The sequence below is a fragment of the Bidens hawaiensis genome, unplaced genomic scaffold (assembly GCF_021521415.1).
Source record: "Bidens hawaiensis isolate Kalapana, Puna unplaced genomic scaffold, B.hawaiensis_p1.1 tig00001087_1, whole genome shotgun sequence".
Lineage (NCBI taxonomy): Eukaryota > Viridiplantae > Streptophyta > Magnoliopsida > Asterales > Asteraceae > Bidens > Bidens hawaiensis.
Window position 1 is genome coordinate 4,342,598 of NW_027491062.1, and position 26,637 is coordinate 4,369,234.

Consider the following 26,637-nt stretch of genomic DNA (forward strand, 5'->3'; position numbering starts at 1 on the left):
CTCCCCATTAAAGTTGGTTTTTGGTCAGGAACCAATTATTTATCATCAAATATTTGGCAAGTGCTATATATTGAAGATAATCCACCACAACACAAAAAGATGAGACCACAAAAGAAGTTGGGAATTCATGTTGGGTATTAAATATTATCTATTATTAAATACTTAGAGCAATTAGTGAGATATATTTGTTTATGGCTCATCGATTTTCACTTTAGTCAATCAACATTCCCAACATCAGGGGGAGATATAAAGCAGTTGGAAAACAAATTTAGTTGGAATGAATTATCATTGATCCTCAAACTAAATTATATGAATTAAAAGTTCAAAGGATAATTCATGAAGATTAACGAATGAATTACCGGACGATTCACTGACCAAAAGAGAGTGTCTAACTAAGACACCTATACGAACTGCTAATGCTCCAATTAATAAATGTCCCAGAAGGACAAAACACATATTGATAATAAATCTAATGCACGTTTGTAGCGTGGTAGATTGATCGGTTCCAATGTAAAATTTCCTTGAAAATTGGAGCAGGTAATAAAGATGGTCAAGTCGAGGTGCAGTAAAAGGTCTCTTGAAAGAGATTAGACATGATGGTTCTTGAAGAACCTTAGGTACCTGAAAACAAAGAGCTCTCAATATATTATAATCATGTCTACAAAGATATATGGAATCGAAATAAAGTCGACGTCGCTATATATATATATATATATATATATATATATATATATATATATATATATGTATGTATAGTTAGCGCTTGAAATGATAATGATGAGGATCAAGATTCTAAATCTGCCTATAATAAAATGATTGGCCAAAGTGGAAAGACGCAAACAAGGAAGAGTTGAATTCTCTAAATAACGAAAAGTTTGATGGACCAGCGATCCGTACAACTAAAGTTGTAAAATGTATTAGGTACAAACGGGTATTTTATATAAGTTATGAAAATTCAATTAAGTGATATAAGGCAAAATCTGTGGCACAAGGATATTGCAAATACCCATAATTAATTATGAGGAGACACATTCTCCAATGGTGGAAGAAATGATTTTCCGATAACTAAACAGTCTGGTAATATAAAGAGAGAATTGATATTCGTCCAATAAATATTGTTATTCAGTTGATACTGAAAGTTTACAAGAAAATCTATGAAGGATTTGAATTATCAAATCATGTAAAGTAAGTTCTCGAGAACACAATGATTGTTGTGTATAGAGTCATATTTGAATACGTTACAATTATTGAATATGTTGAACATAAATGGAACTCCTAAAGAGTTTCCTAAGGTAGTTGAATACTTGAAAGGTTTATTGATACATCTTAATGATGGAATTCTTGTGCATTAATAAGCATAAACATAGAAGAGAATGTACATAATGAGTACAATATCTCAATAAACAAATAAATTATACAACATGGATTTTTGATATGTAATACAAAATAATGTGTTAATGAGCAAGTTTATGCAGCAAAAAATCCTGGAAAAAGTGAATGTGTATGCATAATTTGTCAAGTTGAAAAGAAGTCCATGATGGATTAGTAAATGCATGGACTTATGCTTATTACGTATGGATTAAATTATTCGGATTGAGCTTGGCACAAATTAAGAGATACTTTGATAAAGAAGGAGATAAGTGGATATAATTAGCCACACTTTTATCAAAATTTCACTCTTAAAATTTCATTATAATCATACAGTGATTATGTACGCATCATCAAGAGAAACTCATGAACTTTTAAAGAGAAAATTCTTTTTGAAAGACCTTGAAAAGTGATTATTGCTCGACTTATAGTTTGAGTATATGTGTAATTATATGTTTATCAATTCATCAAAGTACATCTAAAAGATGTTGAGACATTTTATCAAAAACAAGATTCATTCTTTGAGTATGTTAAAGGATGTCCAACAATGCATTTTATATCATTTCCTATCTGAATACTGAATATGAAATATTATTGGTTCGAAAATACCATGATTAAATGCATATGTGCATTATATCATATTGTTAGCTATATATGATTATTATTTTCTTTATTTATATTTTTCGGCATTTGTCCCGCTAGGAGATATTGGAATTGGTTAAAACATATATTTCAGGTATGAAAGATATGCATTTATATTTCACTAACCCATCAAAACAAGTTTTGTTAGTCTTGTCGATGCAGAGAAACACAACAGGGTATGAATACAATTGTATATGGTTACGAGATGATACAATAGAAGTTTTCACGTGAAGATCATGCAACATTGTTCAACTTAACGATTCGCATGTGAAGGGACGAATACACAAACGATTGAGTACAAAATTTTTGAAGCTTTCACGGAAGATCGATATTTACCATTTTAACATATATATAAATCAGGGGGAGACAATACGCGCTGCACTCTTTTTTCCTTAGCTATGGTTTTGTCCCACTGGGTTTTCCTAGCAAGGTTTTTAACGAGGCAGCATCGTCAAGCGTATTAAGTTGATAACCAAGGGGGAGTATTATGAATAATTATATTATGGTTATCAATACCTAATATAGATTAAAATTTTTCTCCAAGTTATCTTTTCCTATATAAATATCTCATTGTATCTCATGTATTTTACATCATATTAATGAAATCTTCATCTTTCTCCCTACATCTCTTTCTCATATGTTTGGCTATTAGGCTTGTTTCAAAACATTGGTTTATTTTAATAAGAGTTTTTACATCTAATACCATGTGCATGATTTCAATCTACGCACGCCCCGGCATTTCAGCCTTCGGCCGGGGTGTGACAGGTTCGAATTAAACGCAGTTGGTCTAGGTCAACGGATTCAAATTACTTACACATTTCAGATATAAAATATATTGCATATTTTGGCTACTGCCTGCTGATCAAGCTAGTTGTTTGAAATACAGTATAAGTTTTGGTTTTGAAAGTTTTAGATTCCTAAAAGTGTTTACTTGAAAATATCAAACAAATTTACATTTGTTCCGAAGTGGTTTTTAAAATTTTAGTGTTAAGAGTTAGTTTAAATTGCAACTATTTCATACGTAATTTTAGTGTTTTGGATTTTATTTCGTGCTGATTTAGAATTACTTTAGTTAGATAAGGGTTGTTTACTTGATATTAATATCATGCATATATGTATAATGTAGTCATTTTATCTTGCGTAATAAGACCAATTTTACATGTGTATGTTGATATTTGTATCCATTTTATATGCATATATAATAATACCAGTTTTGAATCCAAAAGTATCATCATTGACTTTAAAAATATCTTTGCTTTTATTTTTATTATTTTGATTATCCCATGTATTACAGAGGTTCTAAATAAAGAAATTGAAAAACTAATCGGAAACCGGAAAATATAAATTAAAAAAACCGAGCCGAAACAAAACCGACGATTTGGTTTTATGTTTTTGTAAAAGCCGAACCGAACCGAATTCCTTATTTTTAATTTGTTTATTTTTTATTTACGCATTTTATAAGAATTTAATAAATATGTAACTCAAATATTTTTGGTTAAATGATAGTCTAATAGGTAAAAATTAACAAAATTATTTATACCTAAATTCATTATTTTCAGCCAACTTTTTTTTTCGGTTTTAAATTCTCAAGCTCAAATGGCAAAAACTGAAAAAACCCGAAACCGAACTGAAACCAAAACAGGACCGAAAAATCAAAACCGAAAGGACCGAAACCAAACAGTTTCAAAATAGACAAAAACCAAAGTTTTGGTTTCGATTTGGTTTTAAGTCAAAACCACACTATACACACCCCTGGTTAGTTCTAAAGTTGGTTTACTAATATTGTGTCATGCTCTCGCCCAATTCATATAATTTAATTAGAGTAGTGCACTTAACTTGATTGTTTTAGTGTGAACCTAATTTAAATTTAATTAATTATAACATAAATGATTAAATATATTTAGGTTCAAGTATTATAATATAATGACAATATAATTAAATATTTTTTAGAGACCATTGGCTACGGTTTGTAAAAACAAAAATTTTAACCGGACGACAACTGAAAGTTAAAAAGAAGAACGACGGTGAAAACAACCGATGATTGTTTTGGACGGTTTCATTGTTTGAAAGTTAACCGTGTATATCCCTTGTTAATATAATCCTTTTTGTTTTTAAATAAATCAATATACATAAATAATACAAAAATCAAAAATAAACAAGCTGGTTAAGCTTTTACTAAACAAATTTGAGCTCTATATTTTAGCTTGTTAAACGAAGCACGCCGAGGCAAGTTGACTGGTTAAATTCAAGCCCGAGTCAAGCCCAACCCAACTCGGTTCGACTCGACTAGGCTTGTTTACAACAATATAGGTAGAAATAATGAAGCCATCTAAACATAAAACATGAAGATAGTTGATAAACTTTTGGTTACATGAGGTGTTACACAACCGAAACAACCACACACACCCCACCCACCACCATCCTCTTTAAAATATTTACTCCAAAATTCCATAATCTCTCTACTTTTTTCCCAAATATATTCCAAAAACTAATACTCCTAGGTCTCAAAATCTATAATTATTTATTACGTTAATACCATTCGAAAAAGAATATTCTATTTGTATTTTCTAACCACACTATACATTCATTAAGTTATCTAATTATAAGTATTTAAAAACATCAACTACACTACAACTTGTATAACCCCAAACATATTCAAATAATTATAAAAATCTATAAAAAGTGGGAAACCTTTCTCATCTTCTTCCCTCTATATATACCCTGTTACCCCCTTCATCTTCATTACCCCATCACACACACACATATACATACACACACACTCTCACTTTCCCTAAAATGTCTTCATCCACAACTCTCTTCATTCCAAATGCTTCATATGAAGTTATGAGCCTCCATCTCTTTCTCAGTCTCATCGTATTCGTCTCGGTTTTCACTTTCCTCCTCGGCCCTGGCGGTCTCGCATGGGCTATGTCGAAATCCCGCTCAAAAACCACGATTCCCGGCCCGTCTGGTATCCCGATATTAGGACTTGTGTTTGCTTTCACTTCCTATTTAACTCATAGAACCCTAGCTAAACTCTCTGTAGCCTTTAATGCTACACCATTAATGGCGTTTTCCGTTGGGTTGACACGCTTTGTTATCTCGAGTCACCCGGATACTGCCAAAGAGATTCTCAACAGCTCTGCTTTTGCTGACAGACCTGTTAAAGAGTCCGCATATGAGCTGTTGTTTCACCGTGCCATGGGGTTTGCTCCTTACGGGGAGTATTGGCGTAACCTTAGAAGAATATCGGCCATTCATATGTTTAGCCCGAAGCGTATATCCGGGTCAGGATGTTTTCGGGCTAAAACAGGGTTGAAGTTGGTGAACCGGGTTTCAGCTTCCATGAACCGTAATGGGTTCGTGGAGGTTAAGAAGTTGCTTCACTTTGCTTCCTTAAACAATGTCATGATGTCTGTGTTCGGAAAATCTTATGATGATTTTGAGGAAGATGGTGGGGACGGGTACGAGGTGGAGAAGTTAGTGAGTGAAGGATATGAGTTGCTTGGAATATTCAACTGGAGTGATCATTTTCCGATCATAAGCCGGTTTGATCTTCAAGGAGTGAGGAGAAGATGCAGAGATTTGGTGTCTAGAGTTAATGTTTTCGTGACGGGAATCATCTGCGAACACCGTGAAAGAAGGTTGGTTAAAGGCGGAGATGTGGCGGATTATGATGGTGATTTTGTTGATGTTTTGCTTGATTTAGAGTCGGAAAACAAACTCAGCGACTCCGACATGATTGCGGTCCTTTGGGTACGTTTAATTTTATCATTGAGTTATCTAGGATAGGCGAACCTTTTATTCGTTGTTCTACTAAAACGCACGTGTTAGTGGGATTTGTCAAAATGATTCATAGGGGAAAAAAAAGTTTGTTTTGAAAAGAAATATATGAATTTGTTTAGGGGGTAAAAGAGGTTCTAACCATAATGAATAGGGGTGTTCATAATTTGATTCAAATTCAAAATATTCGAAATTCATTTCGATTAGAATTCGATTATAAAGATTCGAATTCAATTCGTGTTCGAGTATAGTAATCGAATACGAATTTATAATTTATTATTAGATTCAAAATCTGAATTCAAAATATATATATATATATATATATATATAGAGAGAGAGAGAGAGAGAGAGCAATGTTATAATAAAAAGTAGATTTTTCCTAAGAAGTGTAGGAAGTGTGTTTTCACCATTAGATCTAATAAAACACACCGCACAATAACACACTGTAACTAAAATAAAAAACACCGCACAATAAGTGTAAGAAGTAATCTGGTGAGTTAGATATGTTGATCTGACGGTGGATATGGAAAGTGTGTTTATTGTGCAGTGATTTTTATTTTAGTTGCGGTGTGTTATTGTGCGTTGTGTTTTATTAGATCTAATTGTGAAAACACACTTGCTACACTTCTTAGAAAAAATCTATTTCTCATTATAATCTTGCTCTCTCTCTCTATATATATATATATGGATATATATATATATATATATAATTTTTTGTTTGGGTCAAATCCATAAATAATAATTGTCCATTACAAAATATTTAAACCCTATAGCACGTATTATTTTTTTATCCCATACTATTTGTATTTTAATTTTGAACTACTTTTCGCATGGTATTGTAGCAACTTAAACTAATATTTATGTGCTTTACGATTATGATTTTGATTTTTAAAATTTTAACATAGGTGAATTTGAATCAAATCGAATTTATTCGACACCGGTCCGAATTCAATTCGAATTCGAGTTTCAAATACAAACTGAATCGAAATTCGAATATGGAATATAATACAAATACGAATTTGAAACGAATAATTCAACTTTTATTCGAATACGAATGCTAGAAAAAAAATAAATTATTCGGATTATTCGATTCGATTAACTTGAAAATTCGTTATTCGATTCGATGAACACCCTAATAATGAATTCACTTTAAATTAGTATTTAAAAAGATGTGTCAAATTCAAATAAACTTTTTATTTTGTAGCATAAAGGATTTACATAAGTTAACATCTTAATTTTATAGGAAATGATATTTAGGGGAACCGATACGGTGGCAATTTTATTGGAATGGATACTGGCGAGGATGGTGTTGCACCCTGACATACAAGCAAGGGCACAATCAGAAATCAATAGTGTTGTTGGGTTGGGTCGGTCCGTATCGGATATGGATCTCCCGAACTTGCCTTACCTCCATGCAATTGTGAAAGAAACACTACGTGTGCACCCACCGGGCCCACTTTTGTCATGGGCGCGCCTTGCAATCCATGACACCCAAGTGGGTCCGCACATGATACCAGCTGGGACAACTGCTATGGTCAACATGTGGGCCATAACCCATGATGAACAAATCTGGGCTGACCCGAAAAGGTTCAACCCAGATAGGTTTATGAGCCAGGAGGTTTCGATAATGGGTTCGGATCTCAGGTTGGCTCCATTTGGTGCGGGTAGGAGGGTTTGTCCTGGAAAGGCAATGGGTTTGGCTACAGTTCAACTTTGGTTGGCCCAGTTGCTCCAAAATTTCAAATGGGTTGGATCCATTTCTGACTCGGATCCAGTTGATTTGTCGGAGTGTTTGAAAATGTCACTAGAAATGAAGAAACCGTTAGTGTGTAAGGCTATGGTTAGGGTTTGATATATGTCAATAACCATAGTAAAGTTTGCCATTACTAGTACGAGGGGTGCATTTGGAGTTCGAAGAAGTTGGAGGGGTGGATTTGAAGTATGCATTTTGTACACAACTTTTTTGTTTGGGACAAATTAGATATATATGTATGTGTGTGCCCTTATATATATGTATGTCATATCATGCCCTGCCCCTTTCAAGTTATCACATGATGATGGTCTTGTTATGGGAGCTCTTTCTTTAGTTTAATTGTATTGCTTTTTTTTTCTAGTGAATTGTCTTTGTGACCATAAATAGTAAATCATCTATGTTTGTGTACAAGATTCCTATTTTTTTTCTATGGGCATGCCATGTGCTAGTACAAATGTTACACACTAAAAAACGACATCGATTAGTGGTGCAGAATATGGTCGTACAAATGTCGGCTATAAAGTTGGTGCCTTTTTTTGGCCTTTCTATATTTGTTTCATCATTATAAATAACCGGTACTGTATTGTACGATTCTCTTGTGGTAAAGCAAAGCAAAAACGATTAAATTTAAGGGTTTTATCCCCACTATTTGATCAACGTAACACATTTAGTTCTTATAGATCTCTAAGAGTATTCACATTGGAATCATCATTCTCATCCTTCTAATTAAGCTAAAAACATGAAGCAATGTGTGTGTGCGTGTGCGTGTGCGTGTAAGGAATCATACAGAGTGCAAAATCGACAAATACCTTTTTTTAACAACAATCAAAAAATACCTTAAACTTTAATTTAAACTACATCCTGATATGAATGATATAGTGATCATATGAATGCTCTAACAGACATATGCTCTCTTTCTCCCATAATATTTGTGGACAAAATTCTCGCATGCTTGAAATTCCCATCAATATGTGACACAATTGTTTAACAATGACTTTCTAGTAAGTTTCCACTTGAACGCCGGGCAATTACTAACCTTGAGAAACTCTATTTCTTAGAAACCAAAATCCGAGAAAATCCCTTTGATAATGGAAATTTTGATTATCATACTTACATTTTCGATAACAGCCTGGTTTTTAGTTCAGATTATACCAAATTGGGCGAATGTTGAAAATTAACTGACTTAAATATCATCCTAGAAATCTTTTTATGCAAATGGGATAACAATTTGTATGTGAGTTTGGGTTGAATTGTAAAGGACAAGCAACCCAAGTTGTATTGGGTAAAGAGGTGCAAGATCGTGTTTTGACAATAATTGGGGCGATGAAGAAGAAAAGGAGGAAGCAGTAGAAATAAGATAAATGTGCCACTTTTAGTTTTTGTTTGTTTGTTTTTTTAAAATAAAAGCATACAACGATCATTTCACATGATTTAACATGCTTCTAACGTCTACCGGTGAGAAATACCAAGTGTGGTTTGGCAAACAACGAAAGGGACCAAATTTGTAATGAAAAGAACTAACAATATGTATGGGATGTGTATATCACGACCATTCATCTAAATTGCTCACTTAGAAATATAATGAAAGTATCAATAGCGAGTTTGTTTATTGACTCATATACCTCACATCTTATTCATCTTTATGCTTTCATGCTTTGTACTTTATGCCATTTGCATTATGAAAGGCTATGCTCCTCCTTATTGTCAATTTCTTACATTGTGGTAATAACTTGTACAATCAAACCCTTATGGGTTTTGCCATTTTCAATAAATATAGTACAAATATATACTTTGTTGAATGCGAGAGCACAAACATCCATTTCTTAAATTCCTTTCTTTCTAATGGCAAGAAAAAAGGGTTCCTTTTGCTTGTTTTCACAAAAGATGCATTTGGGATTTGATCATAGACAGTGGCGGACCTAGGATTTTTTGTCACCAGGGTCCCAATTTTTTCGGTTTACAAAATTTTCGGGTCGTTCGTTATTCGGGTCGGGTCGAGGCGAGGAACATAATAAAACACGAAAATATGGTGTCATCAGAAACGAGTAAGTAGAAAGGATCTAGATTTGACTTTTAACTTATTTTTATTCATACTCGAAAAACATAAAAGAAAGTTATATATATAGTCTTACATACATGACCAAAACCTGAAAAAATAACTTTAACACAATAAATGATTAATTATAATATATACATACACAAGATAAATAATAAAATAATATGCAAAACTCATGTTGCCATTATATATGTTGTAGGGTGATATAAGAAAAGAAAAACACAAATATCCTAACTAAATAACTAATATTGACTAGGATATATAAAAAAAAGAACAAAAACATAGTATGGTGAGGCTTGAACTTGCAACCTCTCAAAGAAAAAGTAAGGGATTTTCCACTAGACCAGTTCAGTTTTAATAGTATAGGTTCCAAGTATTAATTTTTATGGGGTCCATACAAAATTTAATATACCGTCTCGATGTAATTTTCAAAAAACATTGGTGTCTCGGGACCCCGATCGAATGTATGTGGGTCCGCCCCTGATCATAGAGATTCTCTCATCAATCCACAACACCACATCTAACATTCATTCCAATTCCCGGGTTTTTGTCATCTTCATATGTTAAATTCCCTGATACATTTCTAAAGTTATAAAACACATTTAGTGATCCGTGCTACTACCATTGATGCAAACTGATTCTTGTCGTTTATGGTCTTTGTGTCTTTTTTCGTATTTATGACCCTTACTTCTTTTCTTAGGGGCATATTATGTCATCTTCAAGATAACACCGACTTTATATCATGTTTCTTATACGTGTAAACGATCATTATCTTTAATTGAAAGGACATAACGCTTCAACCTTTGAATGCAATGTAATCAAGGGAATTCTTCTTATGTTGCGTTAAATTGGCGATGGTTATCCGAACATATTCTATTGACAGTACCTTTCAAATGTTAAAACATATTCATTCTCAAGAAGAGTTCTACGTTTTATGTTGTAACCAACTTTGATTAAATATACTTTGCTTTCAATACTTGTCATTATCAAGCATAAAATTGCTTTATATAGAGCTATGTATTATTGAGATGAAATAAGATACTTAATATTATAATCACATATCTTTAAGTTCGTATATTCGAATATCATTCCTGATCATGATTTGTAGCAAAGTAAACTGTACTATTAATATGATTCAAAAGTGATATTCCTTTTGTTAAATTAATAGAATAAGATAATTGGAAGTTAAATGAACATGCCTTCATGTGTATCCATCTTATATGGAGTATGGAAAACTTTTAATTCGCATACATTATAATAAATTTATTTGATTGTTATTTTGGTAACTTTAGGTGTGAGAACTTACTTTTTAAGTTGGATTATATTCATTTATACCTTTAATTTCTTATAATATAATATAAAAAGTAATAATTCTTTTAGCAACATCGTAGTAGGAGCAAGGGACTAGGGCACCTCACACCCATATGCATCCCGTATAGAGCTATACAGGGGACTATACGACCCGTATAGGATTGTATGAGGCATACATGCGGGGCTATACGCTCCGTATAGCTCTATATGGAGCGTATTGGTGAGTTTTTTTAACAAAAAGGAGCGGTGTACTTAGAAAACCTCTTAGAGAAACTAAATAATCAAATTATAAGGACTTTAAGAAGGATGGTATATATATGTCTTACTATTGTCTTCTACTTTTGGTTGCCTGTGCATGTTACTATTATCTTTTTACTATTATATGAAGTTGTCCCTGCAAAAAAATTATATATATATAGTCTCATATTTTCTAAAAGCATTCTTATCCAATCCCGTATTGTATGTGAGTGGTGTTTTTATAATTTAGAAAGTGATTTAAGGTGGTGTGAGTGAATAGTTTATATATTTTAGAGAACGCATTGATTTTTTGTATTTTTTAAAAGCTATTGTTCATCCCCTATAATGGTTTAATATATTTTGAAAGTGGTTGTGAATGAATGAAAGAGAAATGGTAATGATAAGGATATATATATAATATTATTTAATTAAAAGGTAGAAAGAAAATGTAGTATGTTTTAGTATAATTTTGAATTTAAGGATATGAAACAGGTAGAGCATGCTCCAAGGGCTAGGTTTCAAATACTTTTGGTGGCTGGTGCATATTACTATTATCTTGCATGTGTTCTTATATGATGTTATATGTGCATTATCATACGTCTTCATCATTTTATGTTATTGGTAGCTTATTAATCCTATGTTTTTTAAGTTTCTTTATGTTTATGTTGTTTTTATTCTATATGAAGAACTATGTGTTTCTGATCTCTCTTTCATGTCTAAATAAGGTTTTGGGTTGGATCTCTCCTTGGAAGCAGACCCTCTATCCTCTAAGATAGATGTATGGTTTGCATAGATCGCACCATCCGCATACCCTACCACTAACTCTGCTATTAATGAGATTAAACTGGGTAAGATTATTATTGTATGTTAGGAAAGAAGGAGCGCAATATTTTTAACCCAAAAGTACTCTAGTCTTCCATCAAATGATATTTTGCCACCTCATTTGAACCCAAGGCTATCCTAAACTACCATAAAGGCTGCAATACTGTCTTTCTTTTCCAAACACTCTTTTTTCATTTTCTCACAATGGAACATTGCATTCGGCATGTCATTCCATCATGCAAAATACTACATAGTATATTCTTACAAAATAAGGTGAAATTAGTAGGTCTAAAAAAAAACTATGCTTATAATTTACTCTTATTGTTGTTAACTTGATTACTATATGTTTCTTAAATCGATATTAGCATTCGTGCCATAGTTTAATGATAAAACCTTCCAATAGTGTCTTAAAGGGGCAATGATAAATGGGGAGTATGATTAAGTACTAATGGAGTGAGGATGACACAAAGCATTTCCTCCCAACTTTTTGTTAGCCAAAAACAAATGTACACATAAATTAGTTTTGTGGTTGGGGACCAATCATTGTTTAATGACAATGATACCTTATAAATCACAATTTGAGTTAAGGATTAGAAGCATGTGGATTTGGTAAACAAAAAAGTTGGTAAACTTTCAAGTAGGAGTTAGAAAGATTAGATGACTTTGAATCCGGTTAACTAATTTAGGGCATGTTTGGTAGCCTCTTAATGGATCTAATATAATGTCAGAATATGTTTGGACCACTAAAAGGACACATATTAGTGGTTCATGCAGCCTCTAAATAGTTAAGTTTCAGAAATCTACTGACTAATTTAGAGGCTACAATGTAATCTTTCAAACTTCTTAATAATCCAACACAATACTTTATAACTTCCCTTATGCTACTCGTTTGATCCATTTTTAATAATTTACAATCCAATCTAACATTTTTCGTATGAACAATTCTTATTAAAACCACTCCTACACTCATATAATATACTCATGAATCTATTTCACAATTCATAGTGAAACTCAAACCCTCGATTACTAAGAGAGAAATACCATTAACACGTTAAGATATCATTGAGCTAAATGTCATTTGTTTCACATGAACAAATCAGTAGAAATTGTCAGCTTTAGCTAACACAGTCATTTACTAACATTTAATTCTATAACAAGTCTAATAAACTTTTATATGAAGATATAGATAATTTTGTTACTTTTGTACAAGATTCAAAAGGACAAACATAATGGTGTCATTGCAACTCTCATCATTGGACTCAAACATGTGAGATGCCATGAATGGGCAAAGATGGAATGATTGAATCATTAAACTCAATGCATCCACTTGCTTGAAAAGAGTAAAATAAAAAATGTTATAAATATTATATTTTAAGTATTAAATTTGCTACAATAAAAGACAACTAATACAAGTTCGCGAGTTTTCTTTATATAATCATTGTAGTGAGGTCAAGCATGACGTGTTTCACATGGTGAATAGATGAACCTGGAAACGATCCATATGTCTATTCGTGTCGCGTCAAACATATTTAAAATCGTGTCGTGTTTATATCTTTTTTGGATCGTTTAATGCTCATTTGCGTAAATGACTAATATACATAAATCAAACCCCAATGAGCTTGCTTATAATTGATCAATCAATCAATCATACCCAGTGAAGTCCCACCAACAGCAAAGCTATAAGTAGGGTCTGGGGAGGGTGAGATGTAGGCACACCGTACCTCTATCCAAAGAGATAAAGAGGCGGCTTCCAGAGAGACCCTCAGCTCTAATATGTATGGGTAATATAAGGAAATCAAAGTTCAACAGTAAATAATAATAATAATATATACATGGGAAGAAAATGCCATTATTGTGTGTGACCAGAAAGCTAAATAAACGCCCTAAAGTGTTCATTTCTCCCTAAAAATCGTTAACTTTAATTCTACTTCTCCAAGACTTCCTATCCTCAACCATGTCCTCTGAGAGGTTTAGGTCTATCAGATCATATCTAATCCTCTCATCCCAAGTCAATTTAGGCCGTCCTCTACCCCTCCTCCCCTCTATAGTAATGTTTTCTATGAATCTAACAGGATTCGTCGTTTGTCTTCTCTTCACATGTCCAAACCATCTCAATCTCCACTCTCTTATCTTGTCTGATATGTCCGCTACCCCTAATCTCTCCCGAAACACAATGTTTCTTATTTTGTCTAACCTTGTGTGCCCACACATCCAGCGTAACATTCTCATTTCTGCTACCTCCATCTTCCGCACCTGTGCCTTCTTTATGGCCCAGCAATCCGTTTCATATAGCATTGTAGGTCTAACTGCGACCCTATAAAATTTTTCCTTTAGTTTAGTTGGGAAACTCCTGTCGCACAATATACCTGTGGCTGCTTTCCATCTACACCATCCTACCTGAACTCGATGGATCACATCACTGTCTAATTCCCATTGCTCTGAACAAATGATCATAGATACTTGAACTTCGTTACCTACGGAACCAGCTGCCCTCCAATGGTGATCTGTGCTTCTTCATTGTCATTTTCCCCACCAAAATCACAGTGTAGGTACTCCGTCTTAGAGCGACTAATTCTTAAACCTTTTGTCTCTAAGGTTGTTCGCCACTCCTCTAGCCTCATGTTTAGATCTTGTTTTCCCTTAGCAATTAAGACAATATCGTCTGCGAACATCATGCACCACGGAAGCGCCCCCTGAATCGACTTTGACAGCTCATCCAAGACTACTGTAAAAAGAAACGGACTCAGCGCTGACCCCTGGTGAAGACCTACCTCTACGGGGAAGAAATCAGTATCTCCCACGGGCGCACGAACACTTGTTGCACTCCTGGTATACATCCATAATTATCTCTATATATTTCCTCGGCATTCCTCTACCCTCCAAGCACTCCCAAAGCAACTGTCGTGGCACACTGTCGTAGGATTTTTCTAGGTCAATAAAGACCATATGCAGGTCACGCTTCTTCTCCCTATACTTTTCCATTAATCTTCTTATAAGGTGTATTGCCTCTGTGGTTGAACGCCCCTGCATGAAGCCAAATTGGTTCACCGTAACCTGTGTTTCCCGTCTAAGTCTAACCTCAATCACTCTTTCCCATAGCTTCATAGTATGACTTAGTAGTTTGATTCCTCGATAGTTACCACAACTTTGGGCGTCTCCTTTGTTCTTATAGATAGGAACTACAACGCTGCTCCTCGACTGGTCTGGCATCTTACCAGATTTGAGGATAATATTGAACAGAGTAGTTAACCACCAGACTCCTTCCTCTCCCAGACACTTCCACACCTCTATGGGTATGTTGTCTGGGCCAACCGCCTTAGCCCTTCCCATCCTCCTAAGTGCAGTTTGCACCTCTTCTGGTGTGATCCGTCTGCAGTAGCAGTTATTCGGTTGTTGTCGTTGGGAGGTTGTGTTGTCATATTCTTCTTGGTGAGTTCTGCCATTGTTAAAAAGATTGTGGAAGTAGGTTTGCCATCTTGATGTCTTTAATTATAATTGATGTCTTTAATTATTTACGTTTTCTAATCTCACACTCGCAATCAACAAACTTAATTATATATATATTTAGCTCGAGATCAGAGTACTTGAATGAAGAAGATCAACTGATAAATTAATCTCACCTTTAGAAATTAACATAATTGAATGAAAATTTAGAAAATCAAAATATTTAACTTCAAATTTTAACACTTTTTATGACAAAAATCTGAATGTAAACTTATTTTAAAAACTCTTAATTAAATGTTTGGGTTAACTCAATTAAATGAATGGGTCGTGGTTGGGTTCACTAGTAGTTTAATATGCAGGCCGTGTTAGCCGACCCAAACTTGTTTATTTTCGTGTCGCGTACGAATTGCAGACCTTAAATGTTTTTAACCATTATTTTTATACATTTAACTGTTACTGTTAGTTGAATATTTTATAAAACTATAGGTCAAATTAAATTTTATAAAGCAAAAAAATCAGTCAAAGCTAAGGTGTCTACCATGATTGCTTTTGCTTAAAGTATGCAAGTGGTACCATGATGTAGGAATCCAATCATTATATTTGCAATTGGTACCATGATGTTTTATTGAACTATCTGTGAACTAAACCTTAAATATTTACTTTAGTTTTTATAGTTGATATTTTTAGTTGATTTTAAGTATTTATATACATTAACTTAGGCAAAAGTTATATATTGGTGGTTTCTGCAACTAATAAAATAATCAAAACTAAAACTCTTTCTTATCTGAGAATGACTTGTAAATGATACAGCTAGCCATACTCCAGTATATCCTTACTTTGTATATTTGCATAGTTTTATTATGTGTTCTTTATAGTTTTTGCATGTTGTGTATCGTTTTTGCATGTTGTGTATCGGCCAATAAACAAAAAATCTTCGGTACCGAAGGAGGCGGGCCAGTTTTTCCGTCAGTACCGCCTACTTGCCATAAAGGCCGTTAATGGAAAGGACAAAATATGTAAACTTTTAAAAGATAAAGGATGTTTCTTGTTATTGTTTTAGTTTAAGGTCGAAAACCTGAAATTTTCTATATGCTTAAAGAACGAAAAGTGCAATTTACTCTGTGCGTGTGTGTGTTTGTTACATAAAGAACAAATCTTGAAGTAATACTGAATTGTTATTTAAGGGCAAACCGTAAGCGATATATAAAGAAAAAGATACTTAAATTTTTAATACAAATGCTCAACTATATATGGAAATTGGATAGCCTGCAGTGTTAGCCATGAAGTTGAAACAATGAATGAATATTCAGACATTGAAGATTTTGAACGAGTCGATCACCGTATTCAATTTATTTTTCATCTTGCCCCATCGTCTCTCATTCGCCCCTGTTGTCAAAGTGTAGAACTTCCCTAAAACATCAAAACAAACAAAACTCAGCCACAGCAAAGTTAGGAAATTTGACGTCACGACTTTGACCCGTCTGACCAGAAATGGGTTGACTCGGGTTGTATTTTATTGACATCATGACAAATGAGTAAACTCTTTAAACTTGGTTAAAATGTAAATTATTCATATAATTTCTGAAAGACAAAAACAAGTAGATGGTCCGGCTCAGTCAGGCCCGGCTCATTTGAGCGTGGTTTGTACCGTTGCCAATGGTGATTGTACTGAGAGCATGGCGAGTAAAGTTGGGAGCTTGAGCAACAAATTCAAAGGTGTAATAAGCTTTCCCATCAACATCATGCTGTGAAATAGAAAGGTAAATTATACTTCGAATTTTCTCAAGCAAATAAGGAGAACTAAAAGGAAAACATCTTTTGTGTAGAAAAAATCGAAAACTATGTTGGCCTATATAAGACGATTAAAACATAAATATACCATATATAAACAAAACAAACAGATATACCTAGTATGATCCCTACACATATCAAAACTACTGGTAGGGTCTGGGGAGAGTGTAACGGGCGAAAACCTTATCTCTATCACAAGGGATAGAGAGGGTACTTCCGGTAAGACCCTAAAAACTTAAAACTTCTTGGCAATTTCATATATACCCTTACAAATACTGAAAATATCATACACACCCATGCAAAACTAAAAATATCATATATGCCCTTACAAAGTTATTAATATATCATGTATACCCAATTCATTAAAAACAACTTAAACAATAACCATATTATCCTGGTTCGATTAGATGCATTAAAAGGTTTACAATGTAGACCATTCGATGCGATAAACCTTCGAAGGATTTGCAATTTTGAAGAAGTGACGAGAGACTATTTGGTTGTCGTCATAGATGAGAAATATCAATCAAAATTAAAATAATAACATAGGGTTTAGGGTAAACACATTGTGTAATGGAAAAGAGTAGAATGGTCTATTCGTTAAAAAAAATTGGCATATAAGAAAGTAAAAATTTTAGAAATATAATGGCAAATAGTCACTTATTAAATTGTTATTAATGAATGGGGGTATACAAGATACTTTAACTATTTTGTAAGGGCATATATGATATTTTAATTATTTTGTACGGACATATATAATAATTTAAGTTTTGCTTGGGTATATATGATATTTCTAATGTTTGTAAGGGTATATATGAAATTAATCCAAACTTCTTTTTTAACGTGTACAGTATAGTAATCCAGATAACATACAAATGTAGGTAAAATAAACAGAGCGAACAACCCCATAAAAGTACTAATTACGATAGTTGTAAACTATCGCTAGCATACACTAATCAGTATACTATAGTAGCTACAGAAAAATGCCATATATATAAAGCTAAAAAGTATGTCAAATATAGGAAGTCGGTAATGGAGGAATGTAGCATACGTAGATATATTTATCTAACCTCAGCTGCAGTGAGTAGTTTTGTCTTCTGTGTCGGGGAAGAAAGAACCTTTTTAATTAACGCTTCCGCGACCTGAGAATAATCATCACATTATTCTAGAATTTCTGAGGGTCATAACACATGTTAACAAATGAGTTACAAAAAGTGAAATACAAAACATACGCTTAGAACCAATTGTTTTTATAAGATGCAGGAAACAATAAAAATAAATACACATAATTTATAAATGTGCATTTTATATATATTCTGAAAATTTTATACATATTAAGAAAACCTCTTGTGGGGAACCAATATCTCGAATGTTCTCTTTGTTTGTAGGGAACACATTAACGCTCACGTTTTCTAATGGTTCAATAACGTCTTTAAAAACCTTGTCTTGCCCTTCAACAACAACTTCCTGGCTCAAAAGATAAATAAATTAATAAATAAATCTAAAAGAGGAAAGAAATTATTCCCACTGTTCATGAAAATTGAAAGATGATCAAACCGTATGCCTAATTATATTGCAGTTTCCATAAAAAAGAGGAATTAAAAGAAAACAAAACATAAATTATACCTGCCATCCAAAGGGATATATAAACGAATATCCATCTTTCTTATCTGTGACCGGTAAAAATCCCTTCACGTTTTCTGCAGCAACTGAGTCATATCAAAAGTTTACTCTTAGAAAACCGTGATTATTAATGAGTTAATCAATCAGACAACATGAAAGTCAAATCTTATCAAGGCTATAAAGGAAATGTAAACCCGAAAATATAAATAGATAAAATTAGTTATATACCAACAATTAAACTATCGGTGTATTCTTGTCCGTGTTCGTTCGCAAGTAAATGAACATGTTTATGTTCGTTTGTTAACAGCATAAACGGGCAGTTCACAAATGTAAACGAACACACTTAATTGTGCATGGATGAACGAACATAACCGAGCTAAAACAAAATAGAGGTAAACGTGAATAACAATGCTTGGGGCCTAAAAAGTTATTAAAACTAGACTAAACTGTAATGGACCTAAAAAGTCTAAATTATATATATTAACAAACATAAACGAACAAACTTAAACGGACATAAATTAACGTACGGACGAACATAAACGAATTTAAATGAATTAACATATATGAATGTTCATGAACAAAAATGAACGAATAAGACATGTGCTCATGTTCATTCGTTTTGACTAAATGACAAAAAATTTTGTTCATGTTCGTTCGTTTATTATTATATAAACAAATATAAATGAACTTCTAGCTGAATGATTCACTCATTATTCAGTTCGTTTAGAAGTCTACTATAACTTATATATAATGGGCTGATTTTAGTTACGTTTCATCTCAAACAGGTATTAAAAGGTAGCTGAAAGGGAAGCGGATCAAACATGTTAAAAGTAAACTAAATAGTATTTTTACTGTATAAACCTCCTGATTACCTCTAAAGAAAATGCATATTTGTGATCATGTATGAAAACACTATCATAAAACTTTTAATTCTTGCAAAAAATAAATAAATAAATAAAAATGTTCAGGTTAACCTGACCCGTTTTTATGGATACAAAATATTCATTTGGGTCCGACCCTGACCAATTACCTAATTTGCCCACCCCGCCCATTTTACCTCGTGTAAATTTAAGCAAAATAATTATCAATCAGCAGGGAAAGTTACATACACGCAGTTGTCTTTTGTTGTGACAAAAGCAACCAAGGAGCAATGGTTACACCAGTGGCAAGCATTTGACGCCTCCCAGCTTTATCTGTAAAACAAAAACTCCGATTATAATATACTGAAATAAAAAAAAAAGGGATATTTGATAAATTGTGGTTACAAACTTTATTCCAAATGAAAATATACTTACCTTCTACACTTCTGGAAGCTCCTCCTGATATTTGCTCTGCTTTGACAATAAAGGGCACGCCTTTTCGAAACCGACCATTGGTACATATCCCTAGCTGACATAAACGGGTCAAAAAGAAACGATGTTGACTTTTGTTTACCAAAAACGGGCCAAAAACGATAGAGAAGAGATTAACCTGAGTACAAGGTAATTGCTGCAGAGACATTGTTTCGGTTGGCTCTGATTACGCAATGCCTAATAACGATCACTCTGACCGAATTGCTATAAACGTAAACAATGATCAGATTGTTAAATTTGCACATAGTTAATTTTATTGAGGACTTTTATCAAACAACATGTGTGCACTTAATAATAAACACCACTAGAATACAATGAAGTTAACTTCAGGTGATTCATATACATAGATTGAAAACGGCATTACACTCAAAAATCATATAACCCACCATTCTTAACAAAATTAGAGTGAAATTTAACTAATTTAGAATACCCTGTTGTATGAATAATATTAATATACAAGAACACATACATACATATATGAATCAATATAATGAAAATGATAAGATTATAAGTGTACCTTGTTGGATTTTTGGCCAATAGAAGCAAGAATTGTGGCCAAAATATGAAGCAGAAGTTGGATTTTTCAGTTTTATTTTTTGATTTTATGGCAACCACATCACCATACAAATAAATATTATATATATCTCATTCTATCCAATATCCACTTATATGCCTCTCATATTCCTTTAACCCAAAAAGACTGTTATACCCTTAGAAAAATAAAGGCACAAAGTAAAGAAGTTGGGCAAATTGGTCTTTTACACGATCTGGATTTGAGAATCCGGATCTTATATGGGTCAAATTAATCTTTAGACCTCGGGAAATATGGGCAACAAGTAAACAAAATTACTCTTTCTATACTATCCGGATTGATAATCGGATCTATTCCGGGTCAAGTCATTTTAGGATTAGAATAGTGATAACTATTTCTACACTAACCTGTTAACACGACACAAAGTTAAACAAGTCTGGATTTAGCCTTAACATGTTTCATGTCTTTAACAAGTTTAACACTTGCTAATAATATGCTTAAACAAGTTAATTTTTTTGATTTTTTTAAATATTATATATGCCCTACTTAGTTTACGTCCCCTTAGCCTCTTACGGTCTTCAACTTCAGTCGATACTCGATAAACAATATTTAAATACATCCCTTAATTATCTGCACAATTCTCATAGCCTTATCACCTTAGCCATTTTTTACCGTGTCCTAAACAGATTCCTAAACAGGGCTGTGTATAAAAAAAATGATACAGTCAGTTATTATATCGTGTTCATGTCTACACTACAGATAATTGTATAGTGTAATATGTTATAGATTGGAGAACAATCTTGAAATCATGAATTAAAGCTATCATCTTGTTTACTTTGCCAAAAAGACTCTTATACCCTTAGAAAATTAAACAAGTATGTGTTCTCAAGTTAACGTAACGAAAGAAAAGGAAAAATAAACTTTCTTTTCTTTTTATTTCTTTCATTTTCCTTCCGTACATCCTATCTCTTTTCCTTTCATTTCAAATCTTTTCATGTTGGAAAGAAAGTTTTACCCTATTAAACCTAATATTTTTTTATTTAATTCCCTTTCTTTCTCCTCTTAAATGAAATCTAAGAATACAAGTTTTTAACTTTTCATTCTTCTCTTTTCAAAAAAAAAAAAATACAATAAAAATTAGGAACACATTAGCATTTTTAAATTTTTATCTTCCTATTTATTTCTTTTCCATTCATTTCTCCTGGAGCTCGGGAAGAAAGCGGTAAAGTAGTCTTTCTTTACACGATACGGGTCGGTTATTCAGATCCAAATCGGGTCAAATCATTTTAGGTTTATAGGACCAACAATCTTGAAACCTTGAACTAAACCCCTCCTCATCTTGTTTCCATCCAATCACTAAACCAAAACATGCACCGTCCACCTCCGTCGTTGACGGCGGCACACCTCCGTACCTTCCTCCGCCGCAGTTACTTCTCCACACCACCACCAACCCACCACCTTCACCTCCACCCAAAACCCATTCCACTCACTTTCCCCAAATTCTTTTCCTCACAAACCCTAATCCAAGACTCACAAGAAATCGCTCACTCAATCTCACACGAACTCATTAAACACCCGGACGACCAATCTCTTGCATTACCCAATCGTCTTGATTTGACCCTTTCCCATATTACCCTCAATAATAATATTATTCAGTCCGCGCTTAATCTATCCCCAGATGCAGGACGCACGGCTCTTGATTTCCACAAATGGGTTTCATCAAGATCCGATTTTAAACTCACAGACGAATCTTTAGCTCATTTCATCGATTATTTTGGCCGGAGGAAAGATTTCAAGGCCACCCATGAACTTCTTGTGGCAAGTAAGAACGTTTCGGGTGCGAAAGCTTTCGAATCGGTTGTCGATCGGTTGGTTCGGGCGGGCAGGCCGACGCAAGTGGTGGCGTTGTTTGAGAAAATGGAAATCGAGTATGGGTTTGTGAGGAATTTGGATTCTTTGAAGGTTGTCGTATCGAGGTTGTGCGATTACGGGTTTGCGAGTTACGCGGAGAAGTTGGTTACGAGTGTCGCGAATGAGTTTTTCCCGGATGAGTTTATTTGCGATACGTTGATTAGAGGGTGGTGTGTTGATGGGAAGCTTGATGAAGCGAGGAGGTTGTCGGGAGAGATGTATAGGGGCGGGTTTGAGATTGGGGCGGTTGGGTATAACGCGATTCTTGATTGTGTGTGTAAGCTTTGTAATAAGAAGGATCCGTTTAGGCTGCAGTCGGAAGCGGAGAAGGTTTTGATTGATATGGATGTTGCAGGGGTTCCGAGAAATGTGGAAACTTTTAATGTTTTGATTAGTAATTTGTGTAAGATTCGTAAGACGGAAGACGCGATGGGATTGTTTGATCGGATGGGGGAGTGGGGGTGTCATCCGAATGAGGAAACGTTTCTTTTTTTGATCAAGAGTTTGTATCAAGCTGCGAGAATCGGTGAGGGGGATGAAATGATTGATAAAATGAAGTCGGCTGGATTTGGGGATAAACTCGATAAAAAGGCGTACTTTGAGTTTCTCAAGATTTTGTGTGGGATTGAGAGGATTGATCACGCGTTGAATGTGTTTGCGAAGATGAAGAAAGATTGTGAGCCCGGGGTCAAGACTTACGATCTTTTGATGGGGAAGTTGTGTGCACACGGGCGTGTGGAAAAGGCGAATGCTTTATTTAAAGAAGCTGAAAATAAGGGGTTGCCGGTCGTGGTAAAAGCTTATAAGTTGGATCCGAGATTCTTGAAGAAGCCTAAAGTGGTTAAGGAGAAGAAACGAGAGACGTTGCCTGAAAAGATGGCGAGAAAGAGGAGAACGCTTAAGAAGATTAGGTTGAGTTTCGTGAAGAAGCCGAAGAAAGCGCAAAGGCGGGCTTATTAAGCGCGATTAAAGAATTGTTGTCGGTACGATGATTTTATTATCATTGAGCTTGTTATGTTTTGCTTCTTGTTTACAAATAAACTTTGAAATAGGTTTGAGATGTTATGAACTCAGGATTGAGTGTTTTTATGTTGCTTTTTAGACATTTGTTTTTAAAAGAACTTTGGAGTTCTTGCTTCAATAGTTCAATGAGAAAGGCCTTGCTTTTTGGTGATGTTAGTTTAAGTTTTAAAGCCACAATAATATGTTGTTATGGGTAAGACTGTAATGATAAAAATGATCTTGAAGGTCATTTTGTTCACCATTGAAAATAACTATCAAAGAATGCAGGTTCATTTAGGTCTACTTAAAAGGGTCATATTATAGAATTTGTTAGTCTACATGGGTCCAAATAGATTAGCTCCGTGACATTTATTTCTCTATAACCTACTTGTTTGCACCACCAAGACCGCAGCCTTCACCACCGCCGTTGTCGATACCGCCACCATCGAAACCGTCGTTAAAACCACCATTTCCACCTCCGTCACCTTCACTACCATAGTCTCCGTCCCCGCCACCATCACCTAGTCGTCGTAGCCACCACTGTAGACACTACCCCAACCCGTTGCTGGGTAGCTCAATAAATAAAATATATTTGAACCGGATTTTATTTTTATCAAAACCTGTGTGACTGGACCAAATTGTTACTTCTTTAAAAGCGACTTGTTTTCGCTTGGACTCATTTTTCTTAAAATCAGTTGAACTCAACTCAAATCTGTACTTTTCAAGAAAACATTCAAAACAACCTGCTTTGAATCGGACTAAGAGCCCGTATTGACCCGAACCCATTTTGACATGTCGGCCTAACCCACCTGACTCGTCCAGTTTGCCAGGCTTATTTATACTTTTTAAGCGCCTAGCTCAGTTGGATCGTATAAATCTTGTGAAGCTTGCATACCATTCAAAAACCCGCCTAAGTAAAAGCCCACATAAGTGACATAACCCACATAAGAAAGATGGCATTAGCTAACGCGTAACAAGACCTCAAAACTATCGGAAGACGAGGTAACCTAGAACTTGACCGTAGTAAATGTATAGATCTTGTTCATGGATGATGGATCGCATAAAGTAGACTTGACGGGAAAGGAAACTCAAGAATATAATTTTTTTTAAGAACATCCAACTCACACGCCCTTTAAACCTTCTCCTAAATCTACACGAATATTCACCATGGGACTAGACCCATGAACCACTTGGAGAAAAACGCCTCATACAAGCCCAGAATATAAATTACGTACACATTTATTGCAACTTGTATACACATACTATCTTCTGTTCTGGAAAACAGTATCACATAAATTTAACCTCCTCAAATCACACCTGTCTGTCTATATATTCATTTTATTAATCTACTTGCTTATGTATTGAAGCATCCAGAATGGGATGACGGTCAACGGTTGACTTTGTCTCTGTGGTTCCTCTATTTCTCCATTGCCTCCTGCAGCCTGGTGTGTCTCACTGCGTTCAAATTAACACAGGTTATGCTTGATCTCAAACGGGTCAAATAAAAGAAGATACATCCAAACCAGGAACGGGTAAAATAAACCGAACGGGTTGAAAGTTATGTAAAGTATATTTTTAATGCATGTGACCTCCTAAAAGAATTGCTAGTTTATTTTTATAACAGTAATAACCATACTTGTAAGAATTTAACAAAATAAAAAAGTGAGCGAAAAAAAAAGCGTTGGCAGGTCAATTTAAACCCGCTTATCTCAATGTATCTTAATAATGACACGTTTCAACCAAACCCGTTTTCCAACCAACTCATCTTGCCCCTCTACTTTTTGCACATCATATTCAGTTGAAGCAACAACTTTTATTCAGTGAATATCCCTATCACGAACATAACACTACACGAAACAATCATGTTGGCGGGCATAGCCCGTTTAAGAAACAGGACGTGTTTGAGTTCCCCGTAACCTGTTTAGGTTTCAAAGTTTTAATCTTTTTTAACTGTCTTTTCATAAACGACTCGATAATTTTTCAGCATACCATTAAATGTATTGATTTATTATCAAAGCTCTTATTCTTTTTCATTTCCAAAGTTCTTGCACACATTTTTTGGTTACAATAAAATTTGTAAGTGTTCGGGTTCCACAATCCAACCCGTCAACCTGCAACCCGCCGACCCAACACAATTGACACCCCTATACACTATTAAAATCTCGGTTAATATATCCCAATCTAATGAATAATCTTTCTTTCAAAGTAAAAAAGGTGAAGTAAGAGGCTAACCCAAGGCTCAACTGAATTGATGCCGCATTCTCACGAGTTTGTTGGTACACAAGAGGTGGTTCGGCTAGCTCCTTTTCCTTTCCTTTAATCTGCGCGATTAGAATAAGATTTTAAACAAATAGCTAATGAGCATACATATAGATCAATATCTTCAAGAGCATGTTATGCTACCTCCTTCAAGAGCAAACTATTTTGATCCTTCAAGGCCTTGTCCTGCATGGTATTTCCATATTTTGGTCAGCTTTTGAAAATTACTAAAATGCCCTTTTTTTCGCACACATTGCATTAAACGTGTTAATTAGGGGGTGGTGGTTATGTCTATGAAAAACGGAATGCCTTCTTTTCGAGCTCTGAAATCGATTCAAACATCAAATGGTTCTGCAGATAACATGAAACTAAGATTTCTTAGGGGGTGGATGGTTAAATAATCACAAGCACTCTCAAAAGTCAAAACTACATGCATGTATGTGTTGTATCCAAACACAATAACAACACCTTAAACGAAATATGTGTAGTACCTTTTTCAATCTAAGACGTTGAAGGGCTGTTTCAAGCTGCTGCTCCAAACTCTGAAGTTCCTTGAGACTCAAGGAATCAAGGTCTTCTCCCATAAAATTCCTATGATCACCAAACAACATGGTATCATCATTGCTTTAACATATCCAAAACTAGACAGGTTTCGAGTCATGTTTAAGTACGATCCAAAATGTGCCCGGTTAGCCAAAACACTTTATAATATATTAACCCTTTTCGATACTTCTATAAATAATCAATGCATTGG

At 34.2% G+C, this 26,637-nt stretch overlaps 3 protein-coding genes across 3 annotated transcripts; 2 read left to right on the plus strand and 1 right to left on the minus strand.

The window, feature by feature from the left end:
- The first annotated feature begins 4,557 nt into the window (after positions 1–4,557).
- LOC143558925 (cytochrome P450 78A5-like) lies at positions 4,558–8,143 on the plus strand. Its single transcript, XM_077047665.1, has 2 exons — positions 4,558–5,766; positions 7,037–8,143. The coding sequence occupies exons 1-2, from the start codon at positions 4,807–4,809 to the stop codon at positions 7,643–7,645; spliced, it is 1,569 nt and encodes a 522-aa protein (XP_076903780.1). The 5' UTR covers positions 4,558–4,806; the 3' UTR covers positions 7,646–8,143.
- An 8,429-nt stretch (positions 8,144–16,572) lies between these two features.
- LOC143557465 (psbP-like protein 1, chloroplastic) lies at positions 16,573–20,838 on the minus strand. Its single transcript, XM_077046530.1, has 9 exons — positions 20,697–20,838; positions 20,298–20,371; positions 20,123–20,216; positions 19,937–20,020; positions 18,831–18,913; positions 18,549–18,671; positions 18,275–18,346; positions 17,065–17,161; positions 16,573–16,826 (listed from the first exon to the last, which is right to left on the minus strand). The coding sequence occupies exons 2-9, from the start codon at positions 20,325–20,327 to the stop codon at positions 16,723–16,725; spliced, it is 687 nt and encodes a 228-aa protein (XP_076902645.1). The 5' UTR covers positions 20,328–20,371; positions 20,697–20,838; the 3' UTR covers positions 16,573–16,722.
- A 970-nt stretch (positions 20,839–21,808) lies between these two features.
- Positions 21,809–23,598, plus strand: LOC143558935 (small ribosomal subunit protein mL104 (rPPR9)-like). Its single transcript, XM_077047673.1, has one exon. It carries the CDS (start codon positions 22,080–22,082, stop codon positions 23,580–23,582), a length of 1,503 nt encoding a protein of 500 aa, XP_076903788.1. The 5' UTR covers positions 21,809–22,079; the 3' UTR covers positions 23,583–23,598.
- The last annotated feature ends 3,039 nt before the right edge of the window (positions 23,599–26,637 follow it).